Source organism: Notamacropus eugenii, chromosome 2 (assembly GCF_028372415.1).
Source record: "Notamacropus eugenii isolate mMacEug1 chromosome 2, mMacEug1.pri_v2, whole genome shotgun sequence".
In the NCBI taxonomy this organism is placed as follows: domain Eukaryota; kingdom Metazoa; phylum Chordata; class Mammalia; order Diprotodontia; family Macropodidae; genus Notamacropus; species Notamacropus eugenii.
The window spans coordinates 421,334,985-421,355,959 of record NC_092873.1 but is presented as its reverse complement, the minus strand read 5'-3'; the positions used below and the strand labels follow the sequence as shown (position 1 = coordinate 421,355,959).

The window sequence follows — 20,975 nt, the reverse complement described above, 5'->3', positions numbered from 1 at the left end:
CCCATTTTACAAAACAGAAAACTGAGGCACCCAGGGATTAAATGATTCACCCAAGGTCATATAACTGGTAAGTATCTGAGGCAGGATTCCAACTCAAGTCTTCCTGACTCCAAATCTTGCCCTTTATCCATTGCCCCACTTGGATGCTTTATGACTAATTTAATGATTAACTAACTTGGTATTTTTAAAATGAAAGATGAGATATACAGACTTAAGGAAATGTTGTACAAGATTACAATAGAGCAGTTGAGTTATTGTGTCATATTTGTTTTAGAAAGAACCATAATTCAACAATCCAAACCTGAAACTATGAGTCAAAGTTGAAACTAGCATACCAACACCAATACCTTCTTTGACCTTGAAAAAATATTCAATCTTTTTGCAGGCAGTAAATACATTGGTAACACTTATCAGGGCTGTTTATAAAGCACTTTCAAGATTAAAAGTGCTTTTATTGTATTGTGTATGTTTATTATTACTGTCATCTTAAACCTCCTGCAATAAGCCATAATGCTGTGCTGATAAAACTATATTGAAATATTCATCATCATTAAAATGTGATGGCCACAGGCCCAAGAACTGGTACCTAAGGCATGAGAGACACTTTCATAACTACTAAGAGTTACTTATAGTAATATGGAACTGAATTTTTCATCTTCACAATAATAGGCACTCCAACTATGAATATTGATATATGACTCCAAGAAGTCAAATCATATAATTATGTTAGAAGGAATTAAATAGACTAATAATCTATCCTGTATTTTAATACTTCCAAAGACATTCAGCACTGTATTCCAGTGAATAAAAAATCTTCACCTTCAGGGAATTCTTTCTTTAACCTACCATATCTTCCATTGACTTTCTCTTATTTTATCAACAAAAAATTAGATATCTTCATCTTTAAAAGTTCTTCCTATAGTAAAAAAATCATTCACTTCTTAAGCTCCTCTTTCCAAGAGATTACCACCATCTCTAGTTTTCCTTTATAGACCACTAAAAGCATTTATTAAGCATCTAGTCTGTGCTAGGTACTGGCAATACTAACACAAAAGTGGCCATCCTCCACTCTCAAGTTAGAATACTCAGCTCTCTACAAGACCTGCATGCAAGTCACTGACTCCCCTGGTTAATTTTCTCATTTGTAAAATGAGAGGATTAAATTATATGAGTTTGGAGTTTTCTTTTAGCTCTAGGTCTGTGAGCCTACTTTTAGGGCATTTTTGAGTTCTGGTCTTAAAATGAGGAAAACCTGAATTTCAATTCTGCTTCAGATACTATTGGTGTGGTGAGAGGAAGTCATGAAACCTCATCTACTAAAATGGGGAATAACATCTACTCAACAGGGCTGTTGCAAGGATCAAATGAAATTGGTTATGTAAGGCACTTTGCAACCTTTGCAACCTAAAGTAAATGTCATTTACTTTAATTATTAGGCATTCTATTTGTTATAAAAATAACTGTTACTCTTTCTTCACTTTTAAGGAGACTGCTAATAAAAAAAATTTCCCTTAACACATATTAAAAACCTGAGCGATTCAACAGGAGTTATCTGAATTTTACAACTTCCAAAATCATATATTCTCTTATTTTGGCAGCAGTACAGCGCAATGGCTAGATGGTGGAAGTCTTGCAAAATCTGATTTCATATCCTGCCTTTATACTTACAACATATATGATTCTGAACAACTTACTCTTCATCTCAGTTTCTTCATCTGTAAATTGAAAATAATAATAGCATCTCCTTCAAGGAGATTTTTAAATATGAAAAGGGGAAAGTGTTTTGTAAACAAATCTTAAAATGCAATATAAATTCTAGCTATTTTATTGGTATTATCAATTCAGAAATTCTGAATGCAAATAAATTAAAAGCATTTTTTCTATTGATGAAAAATTCCACTAAGAATTGGCAACAATTGTTTAGTAATATTGGCTTTGAAAAAATTCTAAAATAGACATCATGAAAGAGAAAGACTAAAACTAAAAGACCCCTAGAATTGAAAGAGGTAAATATGAGATTTCATAGAGTAGTCAAGTAAAGTGTAGATTTCCCTTTTTTTATTTTTTTTGGTACTGGCAACAATAAATCTTTTTATGATTAAAATAAGTGGAAAAGTAGATGTAGAAAGCTGATATAAAGAATATTAGTGCCCAACAAAAACAGTTCATCCTACTGGAAATATCATCTCAGAAATACTGGCAAGGTCAATGTCAGCCCAGCTTACTGGCTGCATGAGTCCCTGCTGAGCAAGTTAGAAAATGTTTTAAGATTTTTTTGTTGTTGTTCATCAAGAAATACTATCTACTTTGTTGTGCTGGTTTCACTTCTATTTCTTTTATTCCAGCTACTCTTTCCTTATATTCTGGCTCCTTGGGATTAGGAAAGAAGAAAGAAAATTGTCTTGTTCAAGATGAAACCCAGAATTCATCTTAAAAACTAGGGCTAGATTCCAGAGAGGCTCTGAGAAACTGAAGGAATGGTATATGCACAGAACAGCTTGCCTTTTTCACTGAACCTGCCCACTATAGCAATAGAAAACAGGTATAAAACTTCAGGTAAAAAGAAACCAGAGTAAAAGTCATCATTTCAAATGGTTCTTTTGTGCAGCCAAGCGTAAAATCTGCCAAAGTGCAATCTAAAGACACACTTGAATATACTTTGAAACTTCAATGGTTCTAAGATTTCATCAAAGTAATTCCTCCCTCTAAGGTGTGTGGTCTTTATCCTCCCAAAGGTCTTCCAAAGGGGTGGCTCTGGCACACTGGGATTATTGAAACTGTATGTCAACATTCCAGTGGAACCTGTAGGCTGCCCATCCTTGCTCTCACTATGTACTCTCATAGTATCAGACACATTGCATCCTGGACCATCTCTAGTTGTCCTGATGAATATCAGGCCACTGGACCCAGATGGCTCAGGAGAAGAAAGTGAGGTTGGTGACCTTACACAGCCTTCCCTCACTCAAATCAAAGACAACTGCAAGTCATGTCATCATCTTGATGTCATGGTCCTCTTCAAGAACAAAGGACAAACACAACATAGTATCACAATTGGATGGAACTTTAGCAGTCATCTAATTCAACCCCCTTTTTTAATAGATGAGAAATCGAAAGACCACAAAAGTCAAGTGAAGTACCTAAAGTCATACAGTTAGTAAATGGCAGGGTCAGGAGTGAAACCCAGGTTTTTGGCTGCCAAATCTAAACCCTCCATGTTTTATTATAAGAACTCAAATACTCAATGAGGGGAAAATGTAATTAGACAAAACTATATAGTCTGCTTTTTTTAAAACTCCAAAATTATATTTTGCCTTGATTATTTAATTATACCAAAGTACGGTCTTACACATCCTTTTGGAATTTATCTAGATATCACAGTAGTTAGAGTGCTGGGTTTGCAGTTGAGAAGAATTGGAGTTTGAATCCTACCCCATACACTCATGTGACCCCAAACAAGTCACTTAACCTCTCTCAGCCTTAGTTTCCTCACCTGTAAATTGGGGATAATAATGACACCTATGTCACAGGGTTTTTTTGTGAGGATCAAATGAGATAATTTATGTAAAGTACCCTGAAAAACTTAAAGCACTATGTAAATGTTGATTATTATTATTTACATATATATATATATATATATATAGAGAGAGAGAGAGAGAGAGAGAGAGAAAGAGAGAGAGAGAGAGAGAGAGAGAGAGAGAGAGAGAGAGAGAGAGAGAGAGAGAGAGAAGAGAGAGAGAGAGAGAGAGAGAGAGAGAGAGAGAGAGAGAGAGAGAGAGAGAGAGAGAGAGAGAGACATGGCAGAAATAAAGGTTAAAAAATTAGATGTAGCTGTAGAGGTATGTTCAAACAGGATAGGAATATCTCCCTAAAGTTAATTTTAACTATTAAGTGGAAGATATTCCTTAAGAGGAATTATGGGCTAAATGTTGAAGCACAAATGAGGATTTTTATGGAATACATTCAGTTGATTACACATTATCATCAAAAAGCACTTAGGTATTTATGTTTATTTCTCTGTACTACTCATAAATAGAAATAGGTTCTGTTCTCTAGAGCTTAAAATTTAAGACTAGAAAAACTCAGACTAGAACATGATATGTAAATCTAATTAATATGGACAGAATAGAAAGAGATTCTAAAGAAAGAACAAATGAACAAAATTGTGCATGTCAAAGTACTTAATGAACTTGCAACTCATTGCATAAGCAGGCTGGGCAATTTAAGAAAGACACCAGAGTTTCTGACTTACACAGGGTTTGTGGATAGGGGGAGAGTTAAAAAAAGATTCATACTCATATATTATTTCTTTTTTTCTCTAAAGTACATACTTCTCCCACTTCTGAGGGAAGAGCTAAAAGAAATACAAGTATCTGGGATCTGTTCATGAAAAAGACTAAATATACTCAAAGTATTATAAATGTTTCCCTTTATTGGAATCCACTATTCCTAATAACCAAGTCAAAGGAATAGTCTTATGTAACTTCTAAAGAAAAAGAAAGATGAAGAGGGATTGCTCTTCTCCTATTCACTTCTCATTCCCCTAAAACCACTTATGACATTTTCTAATAAAATAAGATAATTTTTCACAAGTAGTAATGGATATTTTTTTAAATGATAATATAAAATATTTACATCTGCAAGTGGACCTTCCTGTTAAATTTCATTTCCATTGTTAGATTAAGTAAAAGAATTTTTTTTTCATTAAGTGTAAAGATTTTTTTCTGTACCACCCTCTATTTAGTGATCTAATTTCTGGGAGTCCTCTCCCTTCTCAACTCATTTAATAATTTATAGATAATTTCTGAAGTGAGGCCAAGTTTCCCAGCCTATTGGAAGAGACTTCCTGTCTCATGTCATTTGACTTCATCTAATTGCTTTCAAAGAATCTATCCAAAAGTTCGCATGGACTATTTGTGCCTGACCTGTAGTAGAGCCTTCCAAGTTCATACTGGTCTGATCAGCCACAGTCAGACACATTGTAACTTAACTCTAGTGATGTCATTTTGGTCCTCTTTGAGAACTACTTACTATGAGTCTTTTCAATGACTGATTGAATAAATGGATTTTCTCAGCTAGTTTCTCATCTAGTACATTGACAGCTAAAATAAGATAGAGCAGTTTCAACCTCACCCTTAAACTGTGCAGGCTGTTTTATATTTGTATTCAGATCCTAAAACAACTGAACTTACTCCTAAACAATCATGGATCCAATTCTCTTAATGGAGGAAGCAGAGAAGAATATCATTTTAGAAAATGATACGGCTGCTACTTTGATATGTTTGGATTATTTGTATCATATGGAAAGCCACAGAGGTCTCAGCACAAATCCAACTTGAATTAACATTCCATTCTTGCTTAAAAACAAAATCTTTCTCTCTAGGACCAATAATGTATTTAGCCTCATAAGAGAATGTTCTTCATTGGCATTTATGTTTTTTAAGTAATAAAGTTTTCCTAACTCCAAGGGGAATTTCCCTAATAGAATATGTATTATTCTGGTTTCCAATCCTCGAAACAGAGACTTATCCTGAACACTGTTTACTTGAAAAGCACTCGCTTTGTAACCACAAGTGGTTCAAATCTCACTTCTGATGCTTACTACCTGTGAGACCTTGAAACAAGTTAGTTAACATCCCTGAGTTTTCTCAATTTCTCATCAATGAAATGTCTCATCTGACATTCCTTCTAACTCTAGATCCCTGACCCTATGGTCTGATTATCTCACGTGAGCAAAGACCTAAATGCATTTTTCAAACTCCCCCATTAGAATGATATAGTGTCTCAAACACTGACCCAAAGAAAGAAGACCTAAGTTTTGGAGCCTGGTCACACTTAACACTTGATCGCAGAATTCTAAACTAGAAGGAAACCCAGAGAGGGGGTGACTCGCCATGCCTGAGGTCCCATGTCTACACCTCACTACTGGGGGTCAAGACAGATCTGGAGATCAAATAATTTTCACTTTCCAGAATGTTTCAACTTAGGCTTCAGGTTTCTTCATCTGTCAAAGGAGACACTGTGATGAGATGATCCCTGAACTGCCTTCTACTTGCTCTCATTTTGTTAGCTTAGTGCCCCTTTAAATCTAAAATACAGGGTATCCCAGACATCTTAGTGCCATTTTAAACTGTAAAGGCCTTATATTGCACTGACTTTTGGGACAGCTCTAGTAAGTGCTATTACCTTCCATTTAAAAGCAGAGGGTGAATTCAGATTAATATTATAATTGGTTAAACTTGTTAAAATTGGCCAAGTTCCAAAAAAAATCAGTAAAGAACCAGGATCACAGTGACAAATATTCAAAGGCCTGAAATCAAGTATACATGTGTGTATGTATGTACATATATGCATATACACACATACATATACATATATACACATGTGTATACATACATATACATGTATATATACATATCAGTCTGAAGTTTAGTACAATTAAGTCATTCTTTTCCCCACTTTCCATTTTTAAGGTGGCTCAATAAATAGATTTCTGGGCCTAGAAACAAGAAGATTCATCTTCCTGAATTCAAATCTGGCCTCAGACACTTACTGGCTGTGTGACCCTGGGCAAGTCACTTGTTTGCTTCAGTTTCCTCATCTGTAAAAATGAGCTGGAGATGGAAATGGCAAACTGCTCCAGTATCTCTTCCATGAAAAACCCAAATGGGGGTCACAAAAAGTCAGACTCAACTGAAAAAATGAACAGTATACTATTTTTAATATCAACTATTGTATGTCACCCATATGACACATTCCCATTATGCCACATACATTTTAAATGTGTAGAAATAATTTAATGTAAAATAAATATTATAGGACTTGTCTTTCAGCTGAGCTATTTTGGGAGCATAAACCAAGGTTTCCTTGATGCAGAAATATTTCACCACCATCATCCCCATCCCTTGGAATTCCTTTAACAAAGTAAACCATTTAATCTGCACTTACACTGAAAATTAAGAGGTGAAATGCTAACTAGACCAGTAGCAATGCATTGATTTATATGTACCCTTTGGCCCAATTCCCCTGTCTGGGCACATATAGACTTGGTTTAGTCTGAGGAACTAATTCTAAAAAAAAAGTCAGTAAAAAAAAGTCTCCTTGCCGTGTAATTGCTGCCATCCAGAGTTTATTGCAGAAAATTGTTAACTATAACTTAGATATAGTTCATGTCTAGGTTCCCACAAATTTGGGCAAGGGTCTCAGGTCCCATGTATTCAAAGAAACAAGAGTGTGTCAAAAAGAAAATGGCCTTCATTTCCAAAAAAACACAAAATGTATACAGTATAGCAGCAGAAAAAGAGATATAAAAAATTCCTCAAGCACACACCAAAGGTCCCCTCAAGAAAGAATTATTACTAACTCTAAGTTCCAGTACTCAACGCATTGTGCCACCAGCTGCTTCTGTGGGAAACACAAAGGTAATCCTCTTCCGAGATGCATCCTGCCTAGGAACTTCCCTTCTCTCTTTAGAGATCTAGATCCATAGATTTACTAAGTTGTGATTACTTTCATGGCAATCTCCAAGGTTATTGCTGCCCAAGAAATCTCCTTTCTCTGGTTAAAAGATTAGATTTTCAGAATCCTACTGACCAGAAAACGAGATAGCAAAAGGTTGGGGTTCAAGAATATTTTTCTTTAATTGCCCTCAACTCACATATCTATCTCTGGATTCTGCAGAAACCCAATATTTGTCCATACCCCAGCTACTACCAACTTTTGGGCAAGTAAGCCCATTCTCAGGTGTCAGGTTACTGACGTACCCAGAAAGTTGTTGATGAGTACAGACAGCTCTTCTGTGCTTTTGCCCCAAGGCACAGTAATTGTAAGATGCTAGGGATAGGGAGGAGAGAAAGTGAGGGAAGACACTGGCTTTACATATCCCTGCAGAATCCAGGGATAGCTCTGCTACACTCTAGTCTGTCCTCTAAACAGGTAAAAGGTATAAAGGTTCTGAAAACGTTCTGACAGCTTCTTTATAGGCCAATACAGGAATGGGATCATCTAATAAGAGTCTGTCCTTCCAAGCATCCAAGTGAAGACATGGTCACTGAAATCTAAACCAAAAAAGACACAAGAAGTCACTCCAAAATAACCAACTAATCTTTGGGTTGACTCAGTCTCTGAGATATCATCAGGGTTGTCTTTTATCCTCTCTGCAAAATGCAAAGGAACATGTCCAAATTTTATAAAGAGAGGTACCTTAAAAGGTCCCAGATAAAAGTTCACTATCCTGTGATAAGACTAAGATCATCAAGTTAACTGGGGAACTCTTATGGTCACTCTCCCTCACTGTCCCACATACACACATATAGTCACACCTGGATAGGACAATATATACTAATGGGACCCTAAAAATATTTATGGGATATAGACCAGCACAGTGGGGAAAGATGGAGTTCATACCTAGGATCTAACCATCACAAAATGGGTAAAGTTGCTAAATGCCTCAGGATGGCTGGTTACAACCCTACAATGAGGTAAAAATGGTCTTATATCCCATTCAAATATTGAGTTTTTTAAAAAAGAGAAGGCATGAGGTATGTAAAAAGAAATAAAGGAAACATTAAGTAGGGAAAGGGGCACAGAAAGAACAAGTTAGAAGTAAAGACTGACATCTAAATTATATTTTTCTTGACCTAATCCATTAATAATTCCTCGTACAATTAAAAGAATTTACTAAGGATATTTTAACAGACTAGTATAAGAACATGGATTAGAAAGAAAAGCAAGAAAAAAGCATAATAATGAGTAAAACATATGGCATACAACTGAACCAAAAAGCTTAATCCTGAACTATTTAAACAATTAATTGACTATCATAAATGGGAAATGGATAACAGAAATGACATCTATAATATTTTAATATTTTTACAGACATTAAACAAATATAAATTAATTGCCACAACAAGAACAAAAGATCCCAGAAGGAGTCTTATTCAACAAATATCTGACATTTGCCAAATAGAGAGATGACTGCCAAGGGTAACATCAGATTAGAATATAAATTCATTTGTGAAATCTCATAAAGAAAAATGATGGATGTTTATGATGAGTATCAGCTCATAATGAAGAGTAAAGCAGTAGAAGGTAAAACCATTTTAAAGAAAATTTGGCAAGACATTCAACAAAGCAAAGATGAAAATGGAAAGAGAACAACAAACAGAAGAAAAATGGAAAAGATTTGTCAAAATTATTGGAAAAAAACCCATTATTTCCACCAAAGACAGTAGAAACACTACACTTGGATCATAACATTATGGTCAGGAATGCATTTATAAGGGAGCTAGAAATAGAACTAAAGAAAATAAACACTAGAAAATTATATAGAAATCTGTGTTGGGACAACCACAATCTGTGGGTAGTGAGATCTTCCAGATTTTTACATTTTTTCATGACATTGTGCTGATTGCATCGAACCCTGGAACATTACAGAGCTGCCTGGAAGAGATCTGAGGTCATTTAAAAGACTTGGACCTGACCACCTATGTAGCAAAGACCAAGTGATGAACATCTATTGCCAGATTTCAACATGTATTTGTATGAATATATAAACCTTATTAATTGACATGTATATCTGAGATAGACAGTACAGATGGACAATGAATTGGACCCAGAATTGAAAAGGAAGAGGAAAATGAGTTGGACTGCTTTTTTAGGAAGTGGCATACACACACACACACACACACACACACACACACACACACAAATAAATAAATAAATAAATAAAAGGAAAGAAAAAAAATCCAACCTTAAGCTTCCCATGAAAACAGTGAAGCCATCAAGCATTTATTAAGGACTTATTATGTGGCTGACACTGTGCTAAGCTTTTGATCTCTTGGGTCCTTCTGTTGCTTTCCTGGGGTACTGAGTATTATGCTATCACAGGTTCTCAGGGAAATATCAAGGTAGGGGACTGCTAGCTTTCCAGCTTCTCATAGTGATCTGATTCAGGGCAAAGTTTCATCATTGCTCTCCTGGTATGAACTCTTGTCAGTTCCTGAGCTGGGTTCGGTTCTTCACAATACTGCTGTTGCCTTGTCCCTGGTTCAAAAATCTTGCAAATTGTGGCTGTGCTCAGTCACTATCAGATACTTAGAAAGTTTTATGAATTTGGAGTGATAGAACTATAGAATGCTATTTGGTCTGGGACTCCTGTTCTGGTTTTTCCATTGCGCTAGAAGTGGACAGATAGGTGGTATTATGGATAAAGTGTCAGACTTGAGGTCAAGAAGACTCATCCTTTTGAGTTCAAATATGGCCTCGGACACTTACTAGCTGAGTGACCTTGAGGAAGTCATTTAACTTGTTTGTCTCAGTTTCCTCATCTGAAAAATTAGCTGGAGAGGAAAATGACAAACCACTCCAGTATCTCTGCCAAGAAAACCCCAAATGAGGTCATGAAGATTTGGACATGACTGAAAAGACTGAACATCAACAGAAGGTAGACCTGAGACTATTACCCTGCTATAACAGTCAAACCTACACAGCTATTTGTTTCTGAACTTGCTCTTTGCCCAGTATATATCTTAGGACCAGAGTTTGCTCTTCACTTTGCAATGTCATATATAGCTACAGGTCCTCTCCTCATTCTACACTCAATGACTTAGAACTGGAGAGTGAACAACAGAAACGCAGTTGGGATCTTCCTGTATGGGTCTGGTACCTCTCTCTTCTTGTCTTTTTGCACAGCCACAACCTTCTCTCAGTTTCTGTGTATTAGAATGCTCTGTGTCATTATGCCGCAGCCAGACCCACACAACTCTGCTGACTTGGGCTGGAAATAAGACTCACTGTAATTTCTTTCTTGGATTTCCTGTTCAGGACTTAGTATGGTGCATTTTCTAGACCTTTGTAGAGAGGATATATTGAGCTGAGATGTTCTTCTTGCCATTTTTCCATGTTGGCTTCTCCTGTCATGCTGAATCCTCAGAGAACTCCCCAAGTCTGTGAAACTCTGCTACAGAGATGATCTCTACACTGGCTCAGTGGAAACATGCTGTCAGGAGCCTTTGTTCCCCCAATTTACCAGGCTATTGCTTTCCCTTACAATCTCCCCAACTCCTTGGTCATGAAAGTTGATTCAATTTGCTCCCTCAGTGGAGGGAATACTCCAGAAAATACAAGATGATAAGCCTGGGGTTTTCTCATCACAAATCTCTTCTTCATTTCCATTTTTATTCTCCTATCTCATGGCTCTGATTTCAGTAGGATGTATTAAAACCTCTGGGTCAGAGACCACAGTTCCAATCCCACACTCATAGGTTCCTAGTTGTGGGCCCTATCTTCACTGTCACAGTGTTGTCCATTCACATGGAGAAGTAGAAGTCTACTCCCTGTTTCACTGAGAGGAATCAACACACACCATCAAAAGGTCAAGTGCCACAGTGCTATTTCTGATCACACCTTTCCCCAACTTAGCATGACATTAGCCAAGTTATCCCAATTACTAAGGACACCAAATGCTAAAGACTTAGTCTGACATTGTCATTTCAGGTTCAATGTGAGAGACAACACGAATTCATTCAGTAGTTAACAAAAGATGTACTTAGCCATACCATAAAAAGTATAATGAGGAAAGAGGAGTATAACTCAGGTAAATGTAGCTCCCCTCACCTCTTCAAGAAAATGTATAGGTTAGAACAGGCTGTAGTGATTCATGTAGCCTCAGGAAAACTGCCAAATCTAAATTTGTTTTAGCTCTGAACTCAAGAGATTCTCCAGCAGCAGCCTCCCCATGAGTAGGGCTAAAGGTGTACGCCACCACATCTGGCAGTCTTGGACCCTGTCACAGAAGCACAGATTTAGGTGCAGAGCTAAAACAACATTAGAAAACATCAAGTAGAATATCTTCCATTTACAATTAAGGAAAACAAGACTCAGGGAAGTTAAATAGTTTGCTGAGATCATAGAGGTACTGACTCTGAAGTCAACATTCTGTTTGCTATATAACTGAATAGACTGGGGACACAGCCCGGAGAATAGTAGACATGATATCTGTCCTCAAGTATTTGAAGGGAACCCCTAAAGAAGAAGGGTCATTAACTTTGTTTTGTTTGGCCCCAGAAGGCAAAATTAGGAATATGCCAATAATCTTACTGGAGTATCAGATCTGTATCAAAAATAAAACATGCTTTTTCAAGAGATGGTGAGCACATTCAAAGGGTTCAACATAAGAAAATGATATGATTTTATAAGCAGAAATGACATTAAAGAAGATCTATTTCCATCTTGCTTTGCTGCTGAACACTAAGGACCAGGAGACTTTCCTGTCTCACTTAGAGCTAAAACCTCCCATGTGTGCTATCCTCCATTAATATATGATCTCCTTGAGGGCAAGAACTATTTGTACAGCTTTCTAACTCTATTCTCTGTGCTTAACACAGTATTTTGCACATAGTAAGAACTTAATAAATGATTTGTCATTCAAAAAATGTCTAAAGGTTCTCAATATCCCATTTGTGGGATCTTTATGCCCATGGATGACCAGGAAGGCTGCCTTAGGGAGCTGATTAACTACAGAGGAGGAGTAGGCTAGCTTTAGGTAACACTAGCCTAACCCAAATTGTAGAGGTGAGGTGGGGAATCCTGGTAGCTATTGGTCCTATCATATTTGGGAAGATCCATATAATCAGAGTGAAATGAATGGATGAAGTAGAAGAATTTATACTAAACTCACAATAATGTAAAGGAAAATAATTCTGAAAGACCATAGAACTTTAATCGGTGGTCCCCAATGGGTAGCATGAGAAATAATTAGTATTGGAGTTCATCTGTTAGTAAGTTCAATGAAATGATCAAAGTAGATTTGGGGAAAGTCTCAATAAAAATAATAACTGTAATATTGTCTTTTCATTCCTCTTCACCATTAATATTTTTAGGAACAATGGACAGACCCACTGTGAAGGATTCACCTGAGGATCTTCACAAGTCACACTGTATGTGTTTTAACATATATTATTAAAGGAAGTTCCCTCATCAATAAAATAACTGCCCCATCAAAGATAAAAAAAAATACACACATGTATAACCCACATGTGTTTGTGCATATACACACACACACACACACACATATGAGTGTGTACCAAGCACTACATTGATAAAAATACTCTTTACAACATAGAGTTGAACTCCACTGATACGTCTAAAGGAATTGTCATAGAAAGAGTGAAAAGCTTTATTTTGCCTTCCTAAGTATTATCTCCCAGGTTTCTTTAGGGGCCTGATGAAATGCAGAAAAGATTTAAGAAATAATAAGAGATAAGCATTTATCAAACTCCCACTATGTGCCAGCTACTGGCCTTACAAATATCTCATTAATTCTCATAACAACCCTGGCAAGTGGAAGCTTTTATTAATCCCATTTTATAAGTAAGGAAACTCAGGGAGATATAGGTTAAGTGTCCCTTCTAGGATCACAGAGCTACTGAGTACCTGAGGTCATATTCTAATTCAGGTCTTCCTGACTCAAGACTCAATGTTCTATTTATTGTACCATGTAGCTTTCTAATACTAATTATTAATCACAAGATGCTCTCTTTATAAAAAGAACTGTAACTTAAAACAAACACAGAAACTTTTGGTATTTCTGGTGAATTTCAGTTAATACAAGTATCCTTACCCACCATTCTGAATTCCCCCTCCATCTCAATTCTCATATATGCATATTATCTACCCTATATCATTTTAAGATTGTGCCCATACAGAACCAGAAAAACCCTGATGGATTTGAAAAATTCAACTGTCTCAGTCAACTGAGTAACATTTTTTGAGAGGGGAGGGAGGGGTTCACAAATGTGATTTCATCAGCGTAAGAAACTCAATGAGGAACCTTCCTCCTTGGATAAACAAAGGTAACTCTTTTATAACTTATAAAGGGTTATCAGGAAATAAGTCTGCTAGATCAGATATTGATGTTTCAAAGGTTACTCTCTACTTTCCAAGTGAAAGAAATGCTAAAAAGTAGAGTGAGGATGGGAATGGGGGCCAGCTATTGATGAAAATGCAATTGTTAAAACTAAGATACAGCTAAATGAATGAAGAATTTCTTTCTTTGCCTAGCACTTGACAAATAATTAAGGACTTCTCAATCTAAAATTATACTTTTACCTATCTTACCCTCCTTTTAATAATGTGTACTCTAAGCACATTTTCAGTACAGCTGGAGGCTTTTGTTATAGACAGAAAGATCCTGCTCAGTGAGACTCGTGTTTATAGCCTAACTTTTTTAAGGATTAATTTGGAAAACTTCCCAGAGAATACATCTGCCCCTAGCACTTGAACCTGAGTATAAGTCTGGCCGGGGAGATGATGAGGACAACTAAATTTATTAACAGTAAATGGACCACTCTATCTTTCAGTACAACAACAGTGGGTGATCCCATCAAAAATCTGTCCAGTAGCTAGCCAGCAGATTCAGGCTGACACACCTGCATCAGGAACGCACAGCTGTACACAAATGGAGACTGCTTCCTCAGTGAAACATGCTACAATGCCAAATGTTTGACCAGGAACACAGCTTACAGAACTATTTCACCAAGTAATTGAGTTCTAATTTCATCCTGGTGTTTCTCTTTTTTTTCACAGAGCTGTATAACTGCCTTATATGAATGCTAACCAGAAATTGTCTACTATAGACTATTCCATTGGTTTACCTCCTTATTACTAGAATTTTGATTATCTTGATTCAACTATTCATTTTAACAAAACATTTACCAAATTCCTATGTACAAAATGGGATCCTCTGAATTAAAGCAAGACACTTATGAGTTTGCACAAATAATCATGGCTTTTGTAAATTAACCTAGGGTGGAAAAATGGTCCATGATCAAAACGAAGACTTTGCACAAGAATGGTATTGTGAAAGAATACTTGATGATTCCAAGAATGCTTGGAATCAAAAGACCCGGAATTTAATCTCACACCTGGGACTTATTAGCCATTCGTACTACTTACCATACTGATTCTACAGGTTTTTTTTTTTTAATAAGGACAACACTCTGTATACTATAAAGCACTATATAAAAGAGAGCTACTTCTTTGGTCCTATAACTGGGGCTTTGTAAACTATGATTTAGAGAGATTTGGACAGAGCAGGGAAGAACATATTCTTATTAGGGTCTTTTTTCATCATATATACTTGTTTGGATAGACCTTCTGCCTCACCCAATAAGTCACTTTGAACTCCTCTTGCCTTCTCCACCCAAGCAGCCCAACATCTTATAAAAGATCATACCAACTATAAAAAAAAAAAACAACAAACCCAGAAGTACAGTATAAATAATAGAATGTCTTCATTAATGAATGTGTTTAATTAGCATTCATTTCTATAAACAGATAAACTATATTAATTGCAAAGATTTGTCAGAAATATAGCACATAACTTAGGGATTACCAATTCAATTCCTTCTAGGTAAAGTAATAATCAATGCACTAACCTGTAAAGTCTGTATTGACAGGCAGAGTTGAGCTGGGGAATTTATAATATCCATTTCCAATAAAACGAATGCCTTTTATCATTTCAGTGTCCAGCACTGGCAAAGATATCTCCTTTCTTTCTAGCTGGTAGATAGGAGAAGGTCCGTTTATTTTTTCAGGTGGAGGCCAGCTAATTTTCATAGTTGTACAATTGACTCCTTCAACATGCGGAGCTCTCACATGGGCTGGGGCTGTGTATGAGAAAGTGTTTATTATAACCAAACATGATAAATATAGATTGACAGAGAATAGATAAAGATTTGAAGAATTTGATTTTAATTGGGATGGATACTCCTGGCAATGGATATTCCTTTTCTCAGTTAACAATCTTTTATAAGTTATGCCTTAAATTTCATAAACTAGTGATGACCCTCTCCAAATTAGTGATATCAGTCCTCCAGTTACAAATACTATTAATAAGTCCATGTTCAAAGCCAATGTTGAGACAATCAAACAAGACAAAATGTACAAAGTTCTTTGCAAACATTAAATCATTATAGCTGTCATGAGGATGAAGATGACAATGATGACATGGTCCCTGCCCTCAAGGAGTCTACAATTTAGCTAGAGAGAAAACATATGTACATAAAGTATAACTGAAGCATAAACTCATATATTATTAGGAAGCTATTACAATAGTCTAAGCATAAAGTGTCAAGGTCCATGTATGTATGAATATATGGGGAAAATATCTTACATTAAGATTACTGCCATAGTTATTTCAATAAAACTGAAGACACATCCATTCTTTATTAATTTTAAAAGTGCCTACCAAGTTTTTCAGCAAAATATGTATCTGTAGAAGTTGAATTTAAAACATTTAACTAATTTAAATGATATATAACAAGAAATTCATAGGGTATCATTACTGTAGTAGAAGAATGTTTATCAAGCATGTTCATTATTTTACCTTATGCTTCATTTTCATTCATTAATTTACTCATGCATTCATTGACAAAAACTACATTAGTGGTTAGTTCTCAGAAATTTTCAGTCTGTAATTCCACTAAGAATCCCTTACCATCAGGTTGCTAGTTAAAAAATAGAGAAAAATTCAATTTATCCACAATGTGCTTCCACCATCAACAATTCAATGTCTACCCCCATAGTCTTTCTTTTGAGGATGCAATAAATATTAAAGGTTAGGAAGATGAGGGCAAGCAATTTATGGAAAATGATTACATGCCTTTCCCATGTATACAGCCCAAAGTTAGCCACAAAAGGTGGAGCTCTACAGCTGCTATCTTCATAACTCCTTCTGAACCCTACTAGGTGCAAGAAATAGCACCTTTAGTATGAAAAACATTCACTTTAGCTACATTTGTATGAAAAATTACCCACTTTTTTATAAATGACAGTGACTTCTCATTAACTGAACAGTTGGAAGAAGTATGCAAAAAACACATTCAATAACTGAGGGGTGGGTTTTCCATGGTCCACAGCAGCCTTTTCTTCAATGCTTTATTTGGTTCTCAACATTCTAATAAAACTCTTTAATCACCCCATCAAACTGTCAAAATTAGGATGTTTAAAAAGTCTTGTGTGGCTTTAATAATCTGAGTCACCTCCTATATATCAGAATTAACATTCTCATTGTGGTTATAAATACAAATTTGGAAGAAAGTTAGAAAAACCAAATTCCAAGCAGTTTCCCACTTTGGGTTTAGTCTTCCACTGGAGGAGGCATGACCTAGCAATTAGTGACATGGTAAAATGGTCTTTATCAGTCATTGGTTTTGACAGTCCCCTAAAATTAATTCAAAGTATTCTAACTTTAACTGGTAGGAGACCACCTCTTAGTTTCATGGGGAAATCTTTCTTTGAAGTAGTTATATTAGCCTTAGGGAGTCAATGTCAGAGGATGTCTCTCATTAGAACATTTTTATTATTAATATTTGGCTTTTAAAAAAAAATCCTAGTTGGTCTGTGAAACAGACTCATGCAGAGAATTTTACCATTCCTGTTAATTTTAACAAGTAAGTGCCCTGAATGCCATCTTCCATGTTTCTCCAAAACTAGAAGAGAGAGTTAGGTACAGTTATAGACAAATCCATGTTTCTCCAAAACTAGAAGTGAGTTAGGTATAGTTATAGACCAATTTAACTGGGCTAATCTCACAAAAGAAGGATGATGAAAATATCACAGATATTTCTAAAGCAATTAGAAAAACACACATAAGAAGTGTTGGGGGGTGGGGCCAAGATGGCAGAGTAGAAGGACGGATCTGCTGTAGCTCCCCAACCTCATAGCCCGTAAAATACCTGTAAAAAAAAGACTCTAAACAAATTCTAGAGCAGCAGAAGCCACAAAATAACAGAGGGAAGGAGATTTCCAGCCCAAGACAGCCTGGAAGGCTGACAGGAAAAGTCTATCACACCAGGTTCAGAGTGTAGGGCAGACCAGGCTTGGTCACACAACATGGCAGGGACAGTACTGGAGCAGGATTCAGAGCACAGAATCATGGGCAGCAGTTGTGGTTCTCAGATTTCTCAACCCACAAACACCAAAGACAGCTTCAAAGGTCAGTGAGAAAGCTTTTTCACCTGGGTGAGAAGGGAGCAGCTCAGTTCAAGCTCTAGGGTAGAGGAAGTCACTGCAGAAGCATCCCCTTTTGGAGCCCTCAGCCTAAAGACCCTGGGGGAATTGACCAGTCTGATCTTGTCTCAGTTCTGAGTGGCAGCCCTATGGTAAAGAGGAGCACTGATGTGGTGGAATTGGAAGCAGCTGTGGAGAGGGAATCCAATACCCAGATACTGGACAGAAAAGTGTGTGGTTGCTCCCAGACCAGAGCACAGGCCAGGAGAGGAGTAAACTGCTCTCCCTTGATGGTGCCACCTTGAAGGAATTGAGAACTTACAGGTCCCTAGAATATACCCTCCATTTGACAAAGGACTCAAAAGCAAGTAACTGGTTGGGAAAATGCAAAAAAAAAAAAAAAAAAAAGGAAAAAATAGAACTACAGAAGGTTACTGTCTTGGTAAACAGGTATTTTCTTCCATCCCTTTGGATGAGGAAGAACAAAGCATATCATTAAGAGGAAGACATAAAAGTCAAGACTTCTACATCCAAAACCTCCAAAATAAATATATAATGGCCTCAGGCCATGGAAGAGCTCAAAAAGTATTTTGAAAATCAGGTAAGAGAAGTGGAGAAAAAATTGGGAAGAAAAATGAGAGCAATGCAAGAAAATCATGAAAAGCAAGTAGACAGTTTGCAAAAGGAGACCCAAAAAATGCTGAAGAAAATAATACCTTTAAAAACACACTAACTGAAATGGCAAAAGAGGTCCAAAAAGCCAATGAGGTGAATGATTTAAAAAGCAGAATTAGCCAAATAGAAAAGGAGGTTCAAAAGCTCACTGAAGAAAATAGTTCTTTCAAAATTAGAATGGAGCAGATGGAAGCTAATGCTTTATGAGAAACCAAGAAATTACAAAACAAAACCAAAAGAATGAAAAAATTGAAGACAATGTGAAATATCTCTTTGGAAGAACAACTGACTTGGAAAATAGATCCAGGAGAGACAATTTTAAAATTATTGGTCTACCTTAAAACCATGATCGAGAAAGGAACCTAGACATCATCTTCCAAGAAATTATCAAGGAAAACTGCCCTAATATTCCAGAACCAGAGGGTAAAATAGAAAAGAATTCACCAATCATCTCCTGAAAGAGATCCCAAAAGGAAAACTCCTAGGAATATTGAAGACAAATTCCAGAGCTCTCAGGTCAAGGAGAAAATATTACAAGCAGCCAGAAAGAAACAATTCAAGTATTGTGAAAATACAATCAGGATAACACAGGATTTGGCAGCTTCTACACTAAGGGACTGAAGGGCTTGGAATATGACATTCCAGAGGTCAAAGGAGATAGAGTTAAAACCAAGAATCACCTACCCAGCAAAACTGAGTATAATACTTCAGGGGGGAAATGGAATTTCAATGAAATAGAGGACTTCCAAGCATTCTTGTTGAAAAGACCAGAGGTAAATAGAAATTTTGACTTTCAAATACAAGAATCAAGAGAAACTTGAAAAGGTAAAGAGGAAAGAGAAATCATAAGGGACTTGTTAAAGCTGAACTGTTTATATCCCTACATGAAAAGATAATATTTGTAACTCTTGAAACTTTTCTCAGTTTTGGGGCAGTTGGAGGAATTACACACATACATACATACACACACACACACACACACACACAGAGCACAGAATGAGTTGAATAGGAAGGAATGATATCTAAAAAATAAAATTAAGGGGTAAGAGAGAAATATATTGGGAGGAAAAAAGGAGAAATGGAATGGGGCAAATTATCTCTTATAAAAGAGGCAAGAAAAAGCTTTTTCAATGGAGGGGATGAGAGGGAAAAAATGAAGCTTATTCTCATCACATTTGGCTTAAGGATGGAATAATATGCACACTCAATGTAAGATAGATATGAAAATTTATCTTATACTATGGGAAAGTAGGGAAGAAAGGGAGAAGTTAGGTGGGAGGATGATAGAAGGGAGACAAATGGGAGGGATTAATTAGAAGTAAACACTTTTGGGGAGGGACAAGGTCAAAAAAGAGAATAGAAGAAACAGGAGAGCAGGACAGGATGGAGGGAAATATAGATAGGCTTTCACAGCATGAATATTATGGAAGTCTTTTGCATAACTACACATGAATAGCCTATATTGAATTGTTTGCCTTCTCAGTGGGGATGGGTGGGGAGGGAGGAAGGGAAAGAAGTTGGAACTCATTTTTTTAGGAACAAATGTTGAGAATTGTTTTTGCATGCAACTGGGAAATAAGAAATACAGGTAATGAGGTATAGAAATCTATCTTGCCCTGCAAAAAAAGAGAGAAAATAGGGATAAGGGAAGGGAGGGGTGTGATAGAAGGGACAGCTGATTGAGAGAAGGGGTAATCAGAATGCACGATGCCTTGGAGTGGGGGAAAGGGAGAGATGGGGAGCAAATTTTGGAAATCAAAATCTTTTGGAAATGAATGTTGACAACTGTAACAATAAATTTAAAAAAATAAGTATCTAAAAACTGAGGAAATTGTAGACAGATTTCATAGAATCATTAATTGATGGGCTTAGAGATAAGAATAAATATATTTGTAAACTTAAATACCTACTGGCTGAAAAAGCAGTAAATTAAGGAGTATATTCTAATAGTCATGAATGCGTTTTTTCCTGTCTCCAGTGCCAAATCTATATGAGCTTAAGAAAACCATTCAGTGCATATAAATCTTAGTGGGGGGGGGGGGGGTTTTAATATACAAAATGGGTATAATTAAGATTCTACTTCTCCTATGGCAGTGGAGTACTTTGGCAGTAAACTGACTTCAGATAAAAATAAATCATAATAAATAGTTTGGATTACAGAGAATTTCCTCTATATATGTAATGTATCACAATGACCAGATAGGGTAATTGGTACAGCCTCCAAGTAACATATAGTAAAATTTACTAATAATGATGCATTCTATCCTTATGTAATAAATCAACATTTTTTC

General features: G+C 36.3%; 1 protein-coding gene across 1 annotated transcript in view; it reads right to left on the bottom strand.

Moving 5' to 3' along the window:
• The window catches only part of USH2A (usherin), a 990,439-nt gene that overhangs the window by 712,058 nt on the left and 257,406 nt on the right, over positions 1-20,975 (bottom strand). Inside the window, exon 20 of the mRNA XM_072647832.1 lies at positions 15,435-15,665. Within this exon, the coding sequence (XP_072503933.1) occupies positions 15,435-15,665 (231 nt within the window). The remainder of the gene's footprint in view (positions 1-15,434; positions 15,666-20,975) is intronic.